The 19,525-nt window shown below is 33.2% G+C and overlaps 2 protein-coding genes and 1 pseudogene across 2 annotated transcripts; 2 read left to right on the top strand and 1 right to left on the bottom strand.

The window, feature by feature from the left end:
- Positions 1–9,901: 9,901 nt before the first annotated feature.
- Positions 9,902–11,224, top strand: LOC126691030 (F-box protein At5g49610-like). Its single transcript, XM_050386113.1, has one exon. The coding sequence runs from the start codon at positions 9,902–9,904 to the stop codon at positions 11,222–11,224; it is 1,323 nt and encodes a 440-aa protein (XP_050242070.1).
- A 1,152-nt stretch (positions 11,225–12,376) lies between these two features.
- Positions 12,377–13,457, bottom strand: LOC126692305 (acidic endochitinase-like; annotated as a pseudogene).
- A 1,786-nt stretch (positions 13,458–15,243) lies between these two features.
- Positions 15,244–18,675, top strand: LOC126692304 (F-box protein At5g49610-like). Its single transcript, XM_050387866.1, has 2 exons — positions 15,244–15,411; positions 17,097–18,675. Exon 2 carries the CDS (start codon positions 17,130–17,132, stop codon positions 18,426–18,428), a length of 1,299 nt encoding a protein of 432 aa, XP_050243823.1. The 5' UTR covers positions 15,244–15,411; positions 17,097–17,129; the 3' UTR covers positions 18,429–18,675.
- Positions 18,676–19,525: the final 850 nt, after the last annotated feature.

Raw genomic sequence — 19,525 nt, 5'->3', positions numbered from 1 at the left:
TGATAATCAGGGGGAGAGGAAATACACAATTTTGGAGTTACTAACTTTATATATATATATAAACCATGGGATTAAAAAAATTAAAAGACAAAAACAAAAGATTTATCATAAAATTAAAAATGGAAAGAAACGATTTTGTTAGCAACGCAGGTAAGATGCATTTAACATTTTTATTATTAAATAATATTTTTATATATTTAAAAAAAAAAAAAAAAAAACAGAGTCAAAAGTGTAGTGTACAACTATAAAAAAAAAAGTATACACAACTACAATGAATCGTTTTTTTTTTTTCTTTTCTTTTTTGAGAGTGTACAATGAATCGTTAATATGTATGTTTTTTAGTTTTTGAAAAGTGTGCATTACAATTTATAATTTAACATTTATTAAATTTTTAACTTATGTACTGAGGGCATTCATTAGTTAGACCAAAAAAAAAAGAAGTAAAAGTGGAAGTGTAAAAAATTGGAGTTGAATCTTTTTTTATTTTAATTAACCTCCAAGTTATTTGAGTGGGGAAGATTGACTTGGGGTGGTGACATCATGTGCTAGATATTCCATATATGGTGAAGATAAACCTAGCCAAATAATTAATCTCTAATTCTCTTCTTCTTTTTTCAAATAATTTTTTTTTTATTTAAAAGTCTCAACTTTTTCTTAATAAAATAATATATCTCATTTTTAGAATGTGGCTGCTAGTTATAATTTTTTCGAGTGAATGTACAAAGGGTTTAGTGGTTGTGCATGACTAGCTTGGCCAATATCAAAATTAGATGTTGATACTATGTTAAAGTTGTTATGTGATTGAGTGACAAATCGTCTTTTTATTGCCCTTCCTAACAAGTCATGTTCAAAAAAGAAATGGGCAAGGGTATGGCTACCTCTTCCCCTTATATGAAAAATTTTAAAATTAAGTAAGAGAATGAGAGGATTCTCAAAAAAAAAAGTAAGAGAATGAGAATAAATATCCCTCCCATTTATTTGGATTTTTTAATTTTCTTTTTCTTTCTTAACTGGGTTTGTTTTAATGTTTTATAAATTAAGTTGGGGGAGGGGAAAGGAGAGTGGCCATATAATTGATAATTATGACCTTCATTTGCTAATTTTAAAGAAAAATATATAATGTGAATTGACATTAAAAGGGCATATTTGACCATTACTTTTTATATATATAAGTTGACTCTCTCCCTCTCTCAAAATTTTCATCCAATTTAGGGGAATTTTTTTTTTATATATAAAAACAAAGAAAAAAATAATTAAGGAGTGGTAGATACCTTTCAAAGTGCATTTATGATGAGAACCCTCTATGATTTTATTGTTTTATGGAAGTTTGCACTATAACCAACCTCAATGGTCAGAAGTCAGAGCCCTCTTTAGTGAGAAGTCTCCAAAGAAGAGTAACAATATTTTTGTTTTAACAAATAATAACACTTCGTGAAAAATAATAGCAATAATAACAGTATTCTCTATAAAAATAAGAAATAAAAAAACAATAATAACACTATTCTTGTTTTGTATATCATTGCTATTTGCCATTCGATCATGACATGCCCTACTTCTTGTCTCTTTCTGTTTTCTTTTTGTCAATTGTGATTGACTTCTAAATGGAAGGCAGGTTTCATGGTTCACCATGTTTTTTTTTTTAATTCTCAAAAGCTTAATTATATTTATTATTTTTTAGTTTGCCAATAAGCCTTTCGCCCTCGAATTGGCTCTATTATTAGTCAAACTAGTCACTAACCCGTGCGATACACGGGATAGTTAAACAAAATTTATACACATTCACTTTTATTGGTACAATCATTTGAAAATAATTCTAACTAATACCCAAATGTAAAAGACACATTAACTTACTATTTAAAGTAGCCTTCTGAAGAATTTACACATATTGTGCAACTAACTCTTAATTTCTCATCAACAATAAAAACATGGAAATTTAAAACATGGAAAGAAAATAAAAATTACAACAATTAATTCCATTATTTTTCATGCTATATTTTGTAATTGTACGGAATTAAGTCAACTCAATTTAAGTAGTTGTAATAAAATTAGTTTCTACTATTCTCTATTCTATAGAGATATGAACATATTGGATTTCTCAAACAATTACCGGTATTGCAATAAAATGATTTATTATTGAAAATAAGAAACAAAGAAAATCTGTCCATAGCTTAAGAAATACAATATACTAAAATTAAAGAGATAAAATTTTTGGAGGACAAAATATTATAGATAATTTTAGAAACAGATTATACACTTAAAAGGGTTAGTAATTTATAGCACTTACCCCCCACTATTAGTATGCAGACACCAAGTGCGGTCATCGTAACCCTTTGAAAGAACCTTCCCCAATTGGACCCTATCAAAAAAAAAAAAAACACCCAATTAACAAAATTGATCCAAAAGGGTCTAAAAAGCACACAAAATCAATTCAAAAAACAAAAATATGAGACAAAGTAATTACTTTCCGCTGCCAATGAAATCGTTTTTTGTATTGCTATTTCAAATTGCAACACTTATCTCTCTAAGGCCTTCAATTAACGAAAATACAAATTTCTCTTGGAATACCGAAGTATTATGACCATCTATACACACACACAAAAAAAAAAAAAACAAAATCAGCATAACTCATTATTACTCTATATAAGCCTAAAAAATATAAAGAGAAATTAAAGGGGTTGAATTTTTATGTTTGGAGAGAGAGAGTTTGCAGAAACTGTGACTTTATATTTCTTAACTTGAGAGAGGGTTAAGGTTGCTAGGGTTTTTAGGTGTTATAATGTTTTTATTTTTATTTTTTATTTTTTAAATATTGTGCTGACGTGGAAGCAGAAACTGTGGCTTTATATTTCTTAACTTGAGAGAGGGGTAAGGTTGCTAGGGTTTTGAGGTGTTATAATATTTTTATTTTTATTTTTTATTTTTTAAATATTGTGTTGACGTGGAAAATTGTGGTGCCAGCAGAGGCTTCGGTTTTATATATATATTTTTTAAATATTGTGCTGACGTGGAAGCAGAAACTGTGGCTTTATATTTCTTAACTTGAGAGAGGGGTAAGGTTGCTAGGGTTTTGAGGTGTTATAATATTTTTATTTTTATTTTTTATTTTTTAAATATTGTGTTGACGTGGAAAATTGTGGTGCCAGCAGAGGTTTCGGTTTTATATATATATATATATATATAGATTATAATAATTAATAAGTCAAAACAACATTTTAACAGCATTAAAGTGAGCCTAGAATTAACATCATTAGTAGGCAATTAATATGCAAGTTAAAAAATAATAAATATTCAATTACAAACACGTACACTTTTCCATTAAAAAAAAAATTATGTATACAATGATTTTACGACACTTTCACAATAAATCTTAAGTGACAGGTTGTTATGGGCTGATATTGGTAGGTAAAAAAATAATTTCAGTTGTTAGTTTAAATTAAAACTAATAACAATTTACCATCTATAATTTGTTGTGAAAATATTATAGATGTAGTACATCTCTACAAAATAAATGCTTGTTAATAACTTTTTATAGGCCCAAAGTCATTAAAATGATTGTGCATGTTCTTGTACAATCATTAAACTCTAGCCCATTATAACTTATCTATCACTCATATTATTTGTATTGCATTTATATGTCTTTCTATATAATAGTATTGCGTTCATATTTCTTTATATATAAAACAGTTTCATGTATAGTTTTCATCATCAAATACAATAGAATGGCTTTCTTAATTCTAACATGGTATCAAAGATTCTAACCATGCACATTTTGACTTATTTTTTCACAAGAGTTGTGCTAAGAATATTACAAATTTTATTATAAAATGCTTATAAATTGATATATCATTAATTAAAAACAAAAACAGATATTCATTTATTGAACAACAATCATTTATCTCACTAAGAGTGTTCATTTTAAACTTCAAGGGATTGGTTTAGTGATTCTTAAGGACTCATGATATTCATGAGATTTTTAGTTTGAAACTTCTTGCCATCACGTTGGGGCCATCCCCAAGGGATTTCTTTGTGTAATAACTCGGTGTATGTGGGATAGGGAGACTGCACATACCCAAAAAAATAGTTAAATACTCGAAGAGATCTAAATACCCTTGTTTATTAATTAAAAAAAAAATGTCTTCACTTTATACTCTGCTAACTACAACATGTCATATGTTTGATTTTTTACTAGTATACTTACATTATAATTTAAAAAATATATGACATCTAATAAGTTGTGGTTAGTGAAGTATAAAGGGACTACCCACGTTGGAATAGAAGCTTTTTAGTTTTTATTTTCATTTTATATTATTATTAAAATGAAAATAATTCAATCATAAATATCTCTGTTGGAAATGCAAAATATATAAAACTCTTGTCATAAAAACCAAAATAAAAACTTGTATTTAATCAAATATTTAATGCTATACCACAAATGTGTTTAAGTTAGCTCAATTAGTAATAGTTGAATAAACCACTGCATATCCTTGGTGCGATGGTCACTTATAAGTGCTTGTAGGGTGTGAGGGGTAAAAACTGAGGTTTAAGTCTCTAAGAGGGAATTTTACACACATATTCACTTAGATTAGGTCACAGTCAAATTTCTATCTTGTATAAAAAAGAAAAAAAAAAAAAGTTAAATAAGAGTTCTGAGTTCAATCTTCGCCTGCACCAAAAGCTAAATGGTGTCTTGGTCTAACGATAAAGAACAATAATTAGAATTCGATCGCTATAAGTTTAAAGTTCAAACTAAAAGAAAAAAAAAAACCATAATTACCATAATGAGTAGAATACTATAATATAAAGTATAAAAAAGTAAGATAAATGATTTGTATTATAGTAACTTGGGGTTGTGACTCACAAAACCAAATTGGACACGTTCACCGAATTGCCGTGCGTGCTAAGTTTATATACTTCGAATTCGCATCAACATTCACGGGTCACTCGTCACTCACTCACTCCCCTTAAGGACAAAGGAGCTCTTCTTAACTCTTACGAAGCTCACACTCACTCACAGGGCTCACAGTAAAAAAAAGCAATGTGGAAAAGTGGAAACTAGTAGACGAGCTTAGCTTTGGTCGTATTCATATACTATGGGCATCACAGTCACAGAGAGCGTGCGTGTCGTGTAAGTTGTTCCATATTATTGGCAGGACTTTCTGCAAAAGGTCCTGGAATTTTGTGGATATCTTTATGCAAAGGCTCCTAGAATTTTTTTTCCCCAAGATATCATTTTTTATTTGTCGTCTTGTCCAGTTTTGTTTATGTACTTAAAACTTAAAAGAATGGTCCCAGCCTGTTTTCAACTAGTTTAATAATTTTCTTTTTAGGTTTATCATGCCGAAAGAATGTTAAAATGTTCAAAGCAATTCTAAAGATAACCATTCTTTTCTTCAATTTATTCCCTAAACTTGTCGAAGTTTTATCTCCGCATTTGATAACAAGCTAGTTTTTTTTTATTTACAGCTGTTTGTGGGTCTTACATTATCTTGTATCTTAGTTTCAATTTTTTTTAGTTTCAATTTTTTTTTTTTTGGGTATGAAAATAAGTTAGTTTTAGCTTTTTGTCTTAGTGTCATATTATACAAATAAGTTACAAAAAAATAAGCAAATTCTCAATCGGTCTATTGTGAATCAATCACAAATCACCACGTAATCATGTAAAAATATTGGGTAAATTATGTATTTGGTTCTATCATTTACACTATATTTCAATTTGGTCTATAACTTTTCAACTGTGTCAATTTGGTTCCTAATCTTTCAGTATCGTGTCAATTTAGCTCATACCATTATCTCTTGCAGGGACGGAACTAAAATTTGAAGTTGAGGGGGGCAAATATAATTTTCTTGAGAGAGGCATATATAATTTTTCATGAACTTATTTTCTAAAATCTTAAATATATGCATATTATTTAATATTTTAAAAAAAATTTGGGGGGCACAGCCCCCCTCTTCTTATACATGGTTTCGTCCCTGATCTCTTGAATGGAAATTGAGGGCATGAAATATGACCAAAATAAAAAATTAGTTTATTTTTATGTGGCAATAAACTAATTTTTTATTTTAGCCATTTATCACATTAGCAATTTCATTCAAAGGGATAACGGTATAGATTAAATTGACAAGACACTGAAAGGTTAGATATCACATAATTGTATAAAGGATATGGACAAAATATATAGTTGTGGGGTCAGAGAATTTGTGACCTCGGCCCACTTTACATTAGGGCCCAAGGCCCGCGCCGAGGAGAGACGTTGCCGAGGACATGCAGCGAAAGTCCAAATGGCCTAGAAATGCAGTTGATGATGATCCTGTCCTCAGCATCCCAAAACCTAGAAGGGAAGAACGACACGCCATCAAAAGCAGCCCCCAAAGCGCTCCCAGAAGAAAAGACGAGTACAGTAGGGCTTGCACGGGGGTACAGTGTGGGAGCGGTCCAAGGAAAAGCTGTCATCTCCGCATTGAATGCGTCAACAAACGTCTTGGCCACATTAATGGGAAAAGACCCCTAAACAGTATTGCTTCGGTTATTGCAACTAATAAAAAGTGGGGGAAGGCGGCTGATGGGACAAGCACTCGAGTAGTTACCTGTCTGATCAACAGATGGAAGGTCAGGATCAACTGAGAGGGGCTATATAATGTAAAAATTCATCCACGGGAAGAGGGGGGGGGGGAAATAAAGAGTATTATGTATCGTCTCTTGGACCATTGTAACCTAGTGTATAAGGAATAATAAGAACATTAAGCTCCTCGGTCGAGATCCAATGACCGGAGCCACTTAGGCCGTGCCGAAGAGAAAGTCTTCTTGGACAAGCTCAGTTTACCTCTGTGCAATCATTATGAACACCATGATTAACGACTGTCTGTTCACCAAGGCCTAACCTTTTAGCCCACTCTCTACAAATTTATTGTTTGGGCGTTTAACGTTCGAACCCAACACCAATTTGGGATCGTTACAAATTGAGTCCTTACAATAGTTTATCCAAAACTATTTTAAAATTCTCACTAGACACTTTTTTTTTTTTCCTTTTGTAGCTGTTGTGTAATTATTATTATTTTTTTTTAAAAAAAGGAATCTTATTTATATATAAATATAAATAGATAATAAGTATACAAGCGGAAGATGTTATCTTGTGAGATAATGGGCGCATGCGCCCGTCTCAACAAGAATTTTTCGTACAAGCTGACGGGAAAAGAAAGAGCCAAAGATAGTGGTGATATGAGTAATTGACAGTTTAATAAGAAACAAGATGCACGTTGTGACATTTTCAAAAAAAAAAAAAAAAAAAAAAGATGCACGTTGTGACCTATCATGAGGCACACAAAAGACTTTCGATCAATTCTGAGGAAGCTATATCTAAGTTGAGTTGAGAGAATGATGACTTTGCTGTCCTTTTCATGCCGAGTGGAAACTGAAAAAGTTAAAATACCTTCGTATATGGACGTGGCGTGGGACTCAGACTTCTTGTTGGGTACCTGCTCTACTTTGACCATGTTAATTTCAATCTTCTTCTTCTTTTTTTTTTTTTCTTTTTTTTTTGTGCTAAATATGTTAACTTCAACTTTCAGTTATATATAATTGGGATTCGCTCATAGAAAGAAATTGTTTAGGTAAAATTTCACTTTAACTTTATTTGTAATTCATTTAAACCTTATAATATCTTCAATTTTAAAAAAGGTAACAAATTAAATCTTAAAATAAAAATTGGTGAAACACCATTTAATAAACTTCGACTATTGAGAGAGAGAGAGAGGCTAATGCCAACATGCAAGCTCCATCACTGACACTATTATTATTAAAATATTTTTGTATTCACATATATTTTTAATCAAACCATGTATCATAGGGGCATATGCTTATACTAAGTTACTCAAATTATATATGTATGAATGTATTTTATGTGATAAAATTAACACGTTAATGTGATGACTCATTAACTATTAAGATAGTTAATAATTTACTTAAGTTAAAACTCTATTAAAGGTAATTTGAGAAATTTAAAATTATCTATAAAATTCTACTCTTATTAACAACTCCATATGCACCCTCAAATTCTACTCTTGCTATAGCTCCACCCATGGTTATATGATAATGAAAATCAAGAATTACCTTGAAAAAAATGAAAATCAAGAAAAATAATTAGTTTTTATCAAAGGACTAATTAAGTGTAATTAAAAAGAAGAAGAAGAAGAAGAAGAGGTGGAGGAGGAGGAGGAGATTTGTTTTTTCTATTATTTAAAGCAAAAGAGAAAAGTCGGCTGGTGGACCCGTGGGTCCATAAATCAATTCATTGGAAGAAATCAGAATTGGGCCTTTATTGTGTTGAGCTCGGCCCAGTTGGAATTTGTATAATAAAGTCGGTTCCCTCTCTTCTTCTTCTTCTTCTGTTTTGTATATAAAGGTGTATTCTACAACATCTCCTTCATGTGTTAAGACAGAGTAGGTATCAAAGAAAAACCGTGCACTTTGCTGCTTCACCATAGGCATGTTCTTTCTCTCTTAAAGTACTTTTGGGTAGTTTTCTCATGGTTTGTTTGGGGTGAATGAATGATATAGTATATTGCTAATAATCAATATTAAATTTTGTTCAAGAAAAGAAAAGTGCACTGCTAAAAAACTGATATATATATATATATATATATATATATATATATCACACAAACACACATATATTAATTAGTTATATAGTCCATAGGTCTTTTGAAAAAAGGAGTAGTCAATATGGGAATAGTTTAGATGTTTCCTAGTTGATTTTGGAATCTCAGATTGATTAGTAGAATACTATGGAGTGAGGAGGTACATTGATCATATTAAAAGTGGCAGTCTCACTTCGATAAGGAAATAAACAACCTCTATACATAAGTGGTGGGGTAGCTTTGGTGTGTGTGAGAGTTAGAAGAATAAGTTTTGTATACTGCAAGAGTTTATTAGTCTGATATCAACTATGGGTGTTAGCTTATGTTTATAAATTTGTGACAATTTGTGAGTATAAAATATAAATGTAATCCTAATTATTGTTCGTTGATTTTGCTCGTGGATATATGCATAAAGTTTGCTGAACCTTTGTCTGACCTGATCCCCTTCCCCCAATATAGGCATGATTCAATCTTGAGTTTTTCATTTAACAACAATATATACCAATTCAACCAAGTGAACCAACTGCCCCACAATAGTCTTGGTCTTGGTGCCATGAAAAAAAAAAGCTGGATTGGGATCTTAAGAAGTGGGAAGGTAATAGTTTTTAAATGACTATTGCTCAGTTAGCTTTGGTATATTAGGACCATCTACCATCTTTGGCTTGATTGGAATGCTCTAATATAAAATGGGAGAGCTGAATCTGAGGAAGATTTGATACAAGCTATAGCTGCTGACATTAGATATAGGTTGCTTGGGTGTAAGATGTTAAGCATTCTGTTTTTGATTCTTGTTAGTTGTGAAGCTATTGGGCATGGTGGTGTGCTGTTTTGGGGCTGCAGTGTCTGTACTGGTTGTAAATGTAAATATTTACATTGTCTAATCGAAAGTTTTTTCATTCATCAAAAAGAAAATAAGAAAAAGAAAAAAAAAAGATCACAAACTCAATGCTACTGATTGCATCACCCTTGCAAGAATTACCAATTCCCTAATTAAATATGCTTAAAGACCACTTATAAGATTTAATTGCTTGTCCACACTTTGTTGAGAGTAAACTGTTGTAAGCCAGTCTATCTTGTTGTACTGTGAACCAGATGGATTTGCTTAGTGCTTAGCAGACTAGTAGAGCAATTGGAGTTGTCTTCTCTTTTGCCTGCAAACTTGCATACATTGTGCATTCAGTTTATATTTCTAATATAAGATTGCTTTTGGAAATTTCCCCTATGTACATATCTGATTTCAGTATTCAATTTTTCAGGAGAAACAAAAATGAGGTACGAGTTGAAAGGGAAAAAGAATATCCTGCAATACTGCAATGAAGAAGAAGAAGAAGAAAATCCTTTTGCAATTCTTTATGAAAATGTCATCTTTGGCTTTGAAGAAATTTTTACACACTACAAGATGAAAGAGAAGAACCTCCTCAAATACCACAAGCAAAAACAAAATCCCCTCCCGAATTTTCCTGAACTTGTCATCTATAACATTATAATGAAGATTCCAGCTGAATATCTTCAAAAGTATAGGTGTGTATGCAAATTATGGCATGAAATAATCTCTAGCAAAAAGTTCATTGCCCAGAATTTCATTCACAGTATTACCGAATTGCTGATAGTAGTCAAGACATACCCGCATCTGAAAGCAATATCGTTGAGAATGGATGAAAAAGAGCTTGACTTCAAGTTAGAGAAACTTGATTTTGCTGGAATGAGAATGGGATGTATTAGGTCTAGTTGCAATGGCTTGGTTCTAATTCATGATCCAAAAATTGAAGGGAAGCTAAATGTCATCAATTTTCTTACCAAGTGCATGGTTAAACTCCCTCGATGCCCTACCGGTTGCCCACATAAAAAATGTGGAGTGGCACTGGGATTTAGCCCTTCTACCAAAGAGTACAAAGTGGTGCACATGTATGCTGATGGTTTTGGATATGAGATTTTCACCTTAGGTTGTTCCGATAACAAATGGAAATGCATTCCTGGTCCATTCAAAGTGCCATTTGAGCGCCCTTTTAATCTTGATACATTTCGTTGGAGTGACCCTGTGTCAATACATGGGCAGGTTTTGCATTGGTATGTTAGTTCGAAGAAATATATTATTTCTATGGATGTGAATGATGAAACACCAAGGAAAACGTATCTTCCAACTCTTGGAGAGGAGATTGACAAGAAAAGATATTCTTTGTTGGAGATGGGTGGATATCTTTCCGTTGTGTACAATGTCTCTGATATACAAATTGATGTTTGGATTTTGAAAGATTTTGCTGCACAAGTTTGGTTCAAGAAACATAGTATTCTTGCAGGGTCAGTAAATTGTACAACTTTAAATATTCCTTCATTACCCAACAAATGCAAACATTCTTTGCCAGATTTTCGCAAACTTGTTGCCCTGTCTAGTTTAAGGAATGGTGAAGTAATCATGTTTAAGCATAAGACTAACACGAATTATGGTTGCATCTATCTATATGACATTAAGCACATGGAGTTGAAAAGGTTTGCGTTGAAGATCAGGGGTCAATCGAAGGTCGTGCCTCACAGAAGCAGCCTCATTTGTTGGAAAACTAAGAGTGAGTTGTTGCCTAGAGAATACATCTAGCTATATACTACATTAGATTGCTACATTGTATGATGTTAATGGAATAGCTTAAAGTCTGATTTTTGAGAGTCTTCAACTTTTGGGGAAACTATTTTTCACAAAAACAAGTACATCTGTAATGAGGTTCTTCTTAGTGATTTCAGGGGGCATACTTAATCTATGGGGATTGCATCAAGGCCTCAAGCACCATATGGTTGTATCAACTTATGTTTTTGTATTTAATTATCTATGTTAATTAATGAATATTACATATTGGAAAGGTTGACGGGGTTCATTATGATCTACTTATTTGAAAGCAATGTTGGTTGACAATGAATGGAAAAGAGCTTTATTCAGATGCAATGTTTCTGGCTTTAATAAATGACCCAGAGAAGAAAGGGGTGCTGTCTATCATGGATTTTTTTTCCCAGGTGCATGGTAACTCTTTCTGAATTCTCTTCTTGGCGATCCCTTTTTCCAAAGAGCACAAAGATTTTTTTGTTACATCAGAAGGAGAACTACAAATTCAGAGAGTTCTGAAAGGGTTACAAGGCCATATTTTACACCTAGAGGCCTAAGCATTGAGCTTTCTATAATATCATGAATTCATGACAAAAGGGTAGAAAGTTGTGCACATTTATTTTGATGGTTTTTACCATGAGATTTTCACCTTAGGTTGTTATGAAAATAATGCATTCCTGTGCCATTCTAGGAGTTAGATGTCTAGCCCTTGGACCTAGGAAACTATTTGAGAGACTCAAGTCAATATCTGGGCAGGTTTTGCATTGGAAAATTAGATTAGACCTGTTAAAATTATGATTAAATTTGTCATTTCCTAGCAGCTTATGCTTTTGGAAGAATCGGTAATTTAACATAGTATTAGAGCAGAAGATACTAATCCCATACATTTCTCTGTCTTCTACTCGTTTAGAGAGTTGAGTCTAATGTATGAGTCTTAAACTTTTGGGGAACCTTTTTTTTTTTTCAAAAAAAGTACATCTGTGATGAGGTTCTTCTCAGCGGTTGCAAGGGGCATAGTCTATGGGGATTGCCTCAAGCACCCCATGGTTGTATCCACCTATGTTTTTGTATCTAATCATCTATGTTAATCAAGCATGTCATCAAGATTGGAGGCAAGACTCCAAGAAAAACCAAAGGGAAGGAGGGAACATGTACCAAAAACACACAATTCTCCAAGTTTTTATTCATAATATTTATAAATCATACATCCATACTACAGAATACTATTGGAAGATACATAAACCCTCCATCTAGGAAGTTACTTAAATAGGAATCTCAAATAGTGATCTTGATATTTAGACATGGCTCTTGATGGCCGAACTGTATCCAGATTGATCGTTGTAATACTTGGACCACAGCATAACACCTCCATACTTGTGAGAATTTTTAATCGCTGGAAGCACTTGAGAGGTGAGATCAACTGCAGGAATGAAGCCACTTCCAGCTGCCGCAGGAGCAGCAGGTAGTCCTAAGAAAATCTTGGTAGCAGGGATATCTGAAGTCCACTGCTTCCATGCATCTTCAAGATTGATAATACTACCAGTAATGTACTGTCAAGGGGGGTTATTGTAGAATTGGACCCAGACATAGTCAAACAAACCTGTCTTAAGGGCACCACCAACCCAAGCATCTGAAAAGGACACTGCGGAGCTGAGGTTAAGTACACCTTCTTACCCTTATTGCTGTATCCAGATAGGTATCTTGCCAAGTCATCCGAATGTTGGTTGGAGCCTCCTTCAATATCAAAGTCAATTCCATCCAGAGCAGCGTCACCAAGCAGGCGAGATGAGGATTGTCCACCCAAGAAGTTATTCCAAAGATAAGTAGCAACTTGTCTAGCATCCTCAGAAGAGGTGAGGTAGTAACTCCCTGCCCCTCCTCCAATTGAAAGAATAACATTAATGCCTTTGGCTTGACATGATTTTATGTCAGAGCTTAAGCTGGTGCAGCCATTGCTGTATGGATCACAATGGCCAGCAAGGTTAATCATAGGAGCCTGACCATTTCCAAAGGAGGATAGAAAAGCTATATTCACAAAGTCATAGTTTCCTGTGGCACAAGTCTCTGCCAAAGTGCCTTCATTCCCATTTTGACCCCAATATATAGCTATTCCACCAGCATTGGAACCCATTGCCAATGCTAGCACTACTAAGCAGAGTAAAGCTACTGAAGTTGGTGACTTAAATGCCATTTTGAAGTTGTATGGAGTTTTTAGTTAGCACTGTTTATAATTTGCTTGACTATATATGCAGATTAAGTGAGTAATGCATGATTTTTATAGGTGATTGATGGCCTAATAACGATAATTAAGGAATGCGTGGCTAAAGGGTTGCTTTAATTTCCCTAATCTTAATAATCTTTATTACACGTACACGGAGTTGTAGATTGGAGACTATTCTTGTCCTCCTCATGTGTCATATTCTTTTGAGATCGTCACATTTCTTTGTTTTTGTGTGAGCTAGTAAGTGTAGGTTTTTTGTGGTTGAAGGGTTGATTTTGTCACATCTTGTTTGTCTCCAACAATATTAGCCAACTGTAAGTTCCATATCCTGAATTTTGATTTGGAGTTATCTAAATGTCTTTATGTCAATGATATATATCTTCGAAGATTAATCAAAGTATTCTGACAATGGTGTTAGATTGGATCATCTTAAACCTTAGAATGGTTTGCTGTCCTTAGCGTTTGTCCACATCACGCCAGAGGCAGTGACTGAATAGGAGCGAGGTGGACCGAAGCGGACCGAATATGACCGAAGTGGACCGAATAAGAGCAAAGTGGACCGAATAAGAATGAATGGACAGATTAGGACCATAGTGGACTGAATAGCTCGAATAGGACTGAAGTGGACTGAATAGGACCAATGTTGACCGAATAGAACCGAAGTGGACACTGGACAGAATGAGACCAATGTGGACCGAAAGGACCAAATAAGACTGAATAACACTTTAGTGGATAGAATGGAGTAAATAGGACCGAATAGAACCTGATGGACCGAATAAGACCAAATCAGACTGTAGATGACGGAATGGATTGAATAGAACCAATGTGGACCGAATAAGACTTTTGAATATTTATCATTTTTATTGCATTTTTAGGATTCATATTTCTATTTTCTTTGTATTTTTTTAACTCAAAACCAAAGAGTTTAGCCCAAATATAATAAAATTTCATACTTTTCAACCCAAAAATTAAGAAAAAAAAGAAGAAGAATTTTTTAGCTAAACTTGAAAAGGAAATCTACAAAAAGAATCAATTTAAGGCCCAATTAGTCTAAAAATGAATTGAAGGGGACTGAAATTGACCGAGTTGACCAAATTGCACCAAAGTAGACCTGATTGGACCGAATAGAAGCTATTTAATTTTTAGAGAGAACAAATTATCTTCAACAAATTATAGAGAAAAAATTATACATTATATCAATACAAAATAATTATTTATTCCTACACATCGCATGGATCATCGACTAGTTTGTATTAAAAGCTGAAACATATATCCCTTAGGATCATTTACACGCAGAAATTGAATCAAATTACACAATGTTCAAATTAAAATCTCATCTAAAATGACTTTGGATGGTATTTACATACCATAGTGTTATATGACAATGAAAATCAAGAAAAATAATATAAAAGTAATTATTAGAGGACTATAAGTGTCCGTTTGGAAAAAATTATTTTTGCCAACTTATTTTACTATTTAGCTTATTTTTGCTACTATTCATGGGTCTCACTTACTTTTTTGGTACTATTTATGAGTCCTATTATACTATTTCAACTAGTTTTTACCTTTATCTACAGTACTTTCAATAAAAAGTTTTCAATTTCAGCAAAATAAGAGGATCCTAGACGGACCCTAAGTGTCATTAAAAAAAAAAAGAAAAAAAAGAAGAAGAAGAAGATATTTGTTTCATTTCTCCCATATTTTTTAAAAGCCAAATCGAAAAGTCAGACTGGTGGGCCCACCGGACCATAAATCAAATTTTCGGATGAAATCAGAATTGGGCCCTTATAGTGTTGAGCTCGGCCCATTTGAATCTGGATATTAAAACAAAGTCGGTTCCGTTCTTCTTCAACCATAAGTCTATAACTCTGTTTCGTATATAAAGCTTTTATTTTACAACATAGTCATGTGTGTTAAACAGAGTTGGTATCAAAGAAAAACAGTTCACTTTGCTGCTTCACCATAGGTATGATCTCTCTCTCTCTCGCTTAAAGTACTTTTGGATAATTTTCTCTTCTGGGTTTTTTATTTTTATTTTTATTTTGGGTGAATGATGTAGACATATAGTATATTGCTCAATATTTGGTTTCGTTCAAGGAAAAAAAGAAAAGAAAAGAAAAGTTCACAGATTAAAAACTGATATAGATATTACATATTAGTTTACTGACGTGATTACAATACTCTTGCAAGGTATTGTTAGACAGAGTAGTTTTTTTTTTTTTTTGCTCAGTGCAAGAGTAGTTTTAGTTAGTGCTTGGTGTTATTTGTACTACTATATGTTATATGTAGAACCCTCATATGATCCTGGAAAAACCACTCCATAAAAAAAAAAAATTGTCATCAATAACAAGAAAAAGAGCTCATTCCTGACCATCAAAACCACAAATTTCCTGTCATCAATAATCAGTTTTATATTAATGTTGTGATATAGTCCATAGGTTTTTATTTTATTTTATTTTATTATTATTATTATTTTTTTTATAAAAAGAAAAAAAAGGAGAAGTATAGTCCATATGGGAATGGTTTAGATGTTTCCTAGTTGATTTTGGAATCTCAAATTGATTAGTAGAATAAAATGGAGTGAGGAGGTGCATTATTCATATTAAAAGTGGCAATTCACATTGATAAGAAACTAAACAAGGGCATGTAATAACTAATAGCCTGTATTCATATGTTGTTGGTGTAGCTTTGGTGCATGTGAGAGTTAGAAGACAGTTTTTCTAGTGAGAGAGTTAATTACTGTGAGATCAACTGAGGGTGTATTGGGGATTTGGGTTACCTTAGGTTTTATAAGTTTGTGACAATTTGAGAGTATAATTGTAATCCTCAATATTGTTAGTGATTTTGATCCTGGATATCAGCATAAAGTTTGCTGGACCTTTGTCTGACTTCCCCCAATGTAGGCAAATTTCGATCTTAATTCTTTAATTTGACAACAATATACTTTACCAATTAAACCAATTGATGTCCACAATAGTCTTGGTCTTGATGCCATGAAAATGAATATTGGTAAGTTAGCTTGGGTATAAAGTGAGTAGAGACCATCTGCCATCTTTGGCTTGATTGGAATGCTCAAATATAAAAATGAGAGAGAGAGATCTGAGGAAGATTTATTGCAAGCTATAGCTGTCGACATTGGACATAGGTTGTTTTGGTGTAAGATGAAGCATACTGTTTTGAATAGGGTCCTCTGTTGTTCAAGGAGAATCCCCCTAATGTTTGTTATTCTTGTTAGTTGTGTAGCTATTGGGCGTGGTGGTGTGCTGTTTTGGGGCTGCAGTGTCTAAACTGGTTGTAAATGTTGTAAATTTTTAAACTGTCTAATGGAAAGTTTTTTCATTCATCAAACTAAAAAAAAAAGGATCATAACCTTAAAGCTACTGACTGCATCACCCTTGCAAAAATTGCCTATTCCTTTATTAAATGTGCTTAACCAGTACTCTTAAGATTTAATTGCTTGTCCACACTTTGTTGAGAGTTCTCTATTGTCTATTTTGTTGTTACATTGTGAACCAGATGGGTCTGCTTAGCAGACTAGTAGTGCAATTGGAGTTGTCTTCAGTTTAGCCTGTAAACTTGCATAAATTGTGCATTCAGTTTATATTTTCTTACATAAGATTGCTTTAGAAATTCACCCTTTGTACGTATCAGATTGCAGTATTCAATTTTTCACGGGAAACAAAAATGAGGTACGAGTTGAAAGGGAACATCCTGCAATACTGCAATGAAGAAGAAGAAGAAGAAGCTTTGGCAAATCTTATTGAAAATGTCATCTTTGACTCTGAAGATATTTACACACACTACAAGACAAAAGAGAAGAGCCTCCTGAAATACCACAAGGACAAAAAAACTCCCCTGCCAAATCTTCCTGAACTTGTCATCTATAACATCATAGTAAAGATTCCAGCTGATTATCTTCAAAAGTACAGGTATTTATGCAAGTCATGGCATGATATAATCTCTAGCAAAATGTTCATTGCCCAAAATTTTATTCACAGTAAAGCCGAATTGCTGATACTAGTCAAGAAACGCTCATATTTCAAAGCAACATCGTTGAGAATGGATGAAAAAGAGTTTGACTTCAAGTTAGATAATTTTGGTTTGGCTCGAATGGGAAGGATTAGGTCTAGTTGCAATGGATTGCTTCTAATTAATGATCCAAAAATTGAAGGGAAGCTAAATGTCATCAATTTTCTTACCAAGTGCAAGGCTATTCTCCCTCAATGCCCTTCCGGTTGCCCACATAAAACATGTGGAGTGGCGCTTGGATTTAGCCTTTCTACCAAAGAGTACAAAGTGGTGCACATTTATGCCGATGGTTTTGGATATGAGATTTTCACCTTAGGTTGTTCCGATAACAAATGGAAATGCATTCCTGGTCCATTCAAGGAGCCACATGAGCGGCCTTTTAACCTTGACACATTTCACTGGAGTGACCCTGTGTCAATACATGGGCAGGTTTTGCATTGGTATGTTAGTTCGAAGGAATATGTTATTTCTATGGATGTGAATGATGAAACACCAAGGAAAACGTATCTTCCAACTCCTGGAAAGAAGATTGACAGGAAAAGATATTCTTTGTTGGAGATGGGTGGATATCTTTCCTTTGTGTACAATGTCTCTAATATAAAAATTGATGTTTGGATTTTGAAAGATTTTGCTGCACAGGTTTGGGTCAAGAAACATAGTATTCTTTCAGAGTCTGTAAATTATACAGTCTCGAAGAATCCTTCATTACCCAACAAATACGAACATTCTTTGCCAAATTTTCACAAACTTGTTGCCCTGGCTAGTTTAAGGAATGGTGAAGTAATGATGTTTAAGCATGAGAATTCCAAGAATGATGGTCGCATCTATCTATATGAGATTAAGCACATGGAGTTGAAAACGTTCAAAATAAATATCAAGGATGAATCGAAGGTCGTGCCTCACAGAAGCAGCCTCGTTTGTTGGAAAACTGAGAGCGATCTGTTGCCTAGATAGAGGATACATTTAGCTATATTCTGCATTAGAAATCTACATTGTATGATGTTATTGGAAGAGCTATCAGCTGGGGGGGGGGAGTTATGGGGTTCTGTAAACTTTCTTTATCTGTCTTCTACTTGTTCAGATTGTTAAGTCTATCTGTATGAGAGTCTTCAATTTTTGGGGAAACTATTTTTCAGAAAAACAAGTACATCTGTAATGAGGTTCTCAGAAGCAATTGCAAGGGGGATTGCCTCAAGCACCATATTGTTGTATCCGCTTATGTTTTTGTATCTAATTATCTATGTTAGTCAATGAATATTACATGTAGGAAAGGTTAATAGGGTTCATTATGATCTAGTTATTTGAAAGCAATGTTGTTTGACAATGGATGAATTTTTTTTTACTCAGATGCAAAGTTTCTGGATTTACTAAAATGAACCAGAGAAGAAATAGGTGTTGTCTGTCATTGATTTATTTGCCAGGTGCATGGTAATTCTCTCTGAATGCTCCTCTTGGCGATCCCTTCTACCAAAGAGTACAAAAGTTTTTTTCTTACATCAAAAGGAGAACCACAAAGTTAGACAGTTCTGTGAGGGTTACAAGACCAAAAGATTTTCAGATATGGATTTAGAAGCTAACGTTGTTAGCTTAGCTGCCTAGCTTCATACAGAACTGTTTGGTGAACAGAAAAAAAATAAAAGTTTTTCACCCTGAGCATTGAGCTCTCTATAATATCATATGACCAATGAGTACAAAGTAGTGCACATTTATTCTGATGGTTGAACTAGTTAGGTAGTAGAAAAGATGGAGGTGACTACCTAATCACAACTCTAGGCAATTCGTAAACAATTTCTTCTAAGATGATGCGAAACATCTGTTTGGGAATAGCTTATCTAATTTTTTGCTGAATTTTTTTTGCTTAAAGTATGTTAAAGTATACTTTGTACCTTAAAAAAAATTGAAAAAGTGAGAAAAAGCGGAAAAAGTAGTTTTTTAAAAAGCTGTATATAAAAACTAAAATTTGAAGCTGATGCCTAATGGGCTCGAAGTTATCACAATTTTTTCCCCCAAAAAACAAAGCAAAAAAGGAATGCATACCCATATGGTGGTTA

Source organism: Quercus robur, chromosome 7 (assembly GCF_932294415.1).
Source record: "Quercus robur chromosome 7, dhQueRobu3.1, whole genome shotgun sequence".
Classification (NCBI taxonomy): Eukaryota; Viridiplantae; Streptophyta; class Magnoliopsida; order Fagales; family Fagaceae; genus Quercus; species Quercus robur.
The sequence above is the reverse complement of the archived record's forward strand: the minus strand, read 5'-3'. Positions and strand labels throughout refer to the sequence as shown.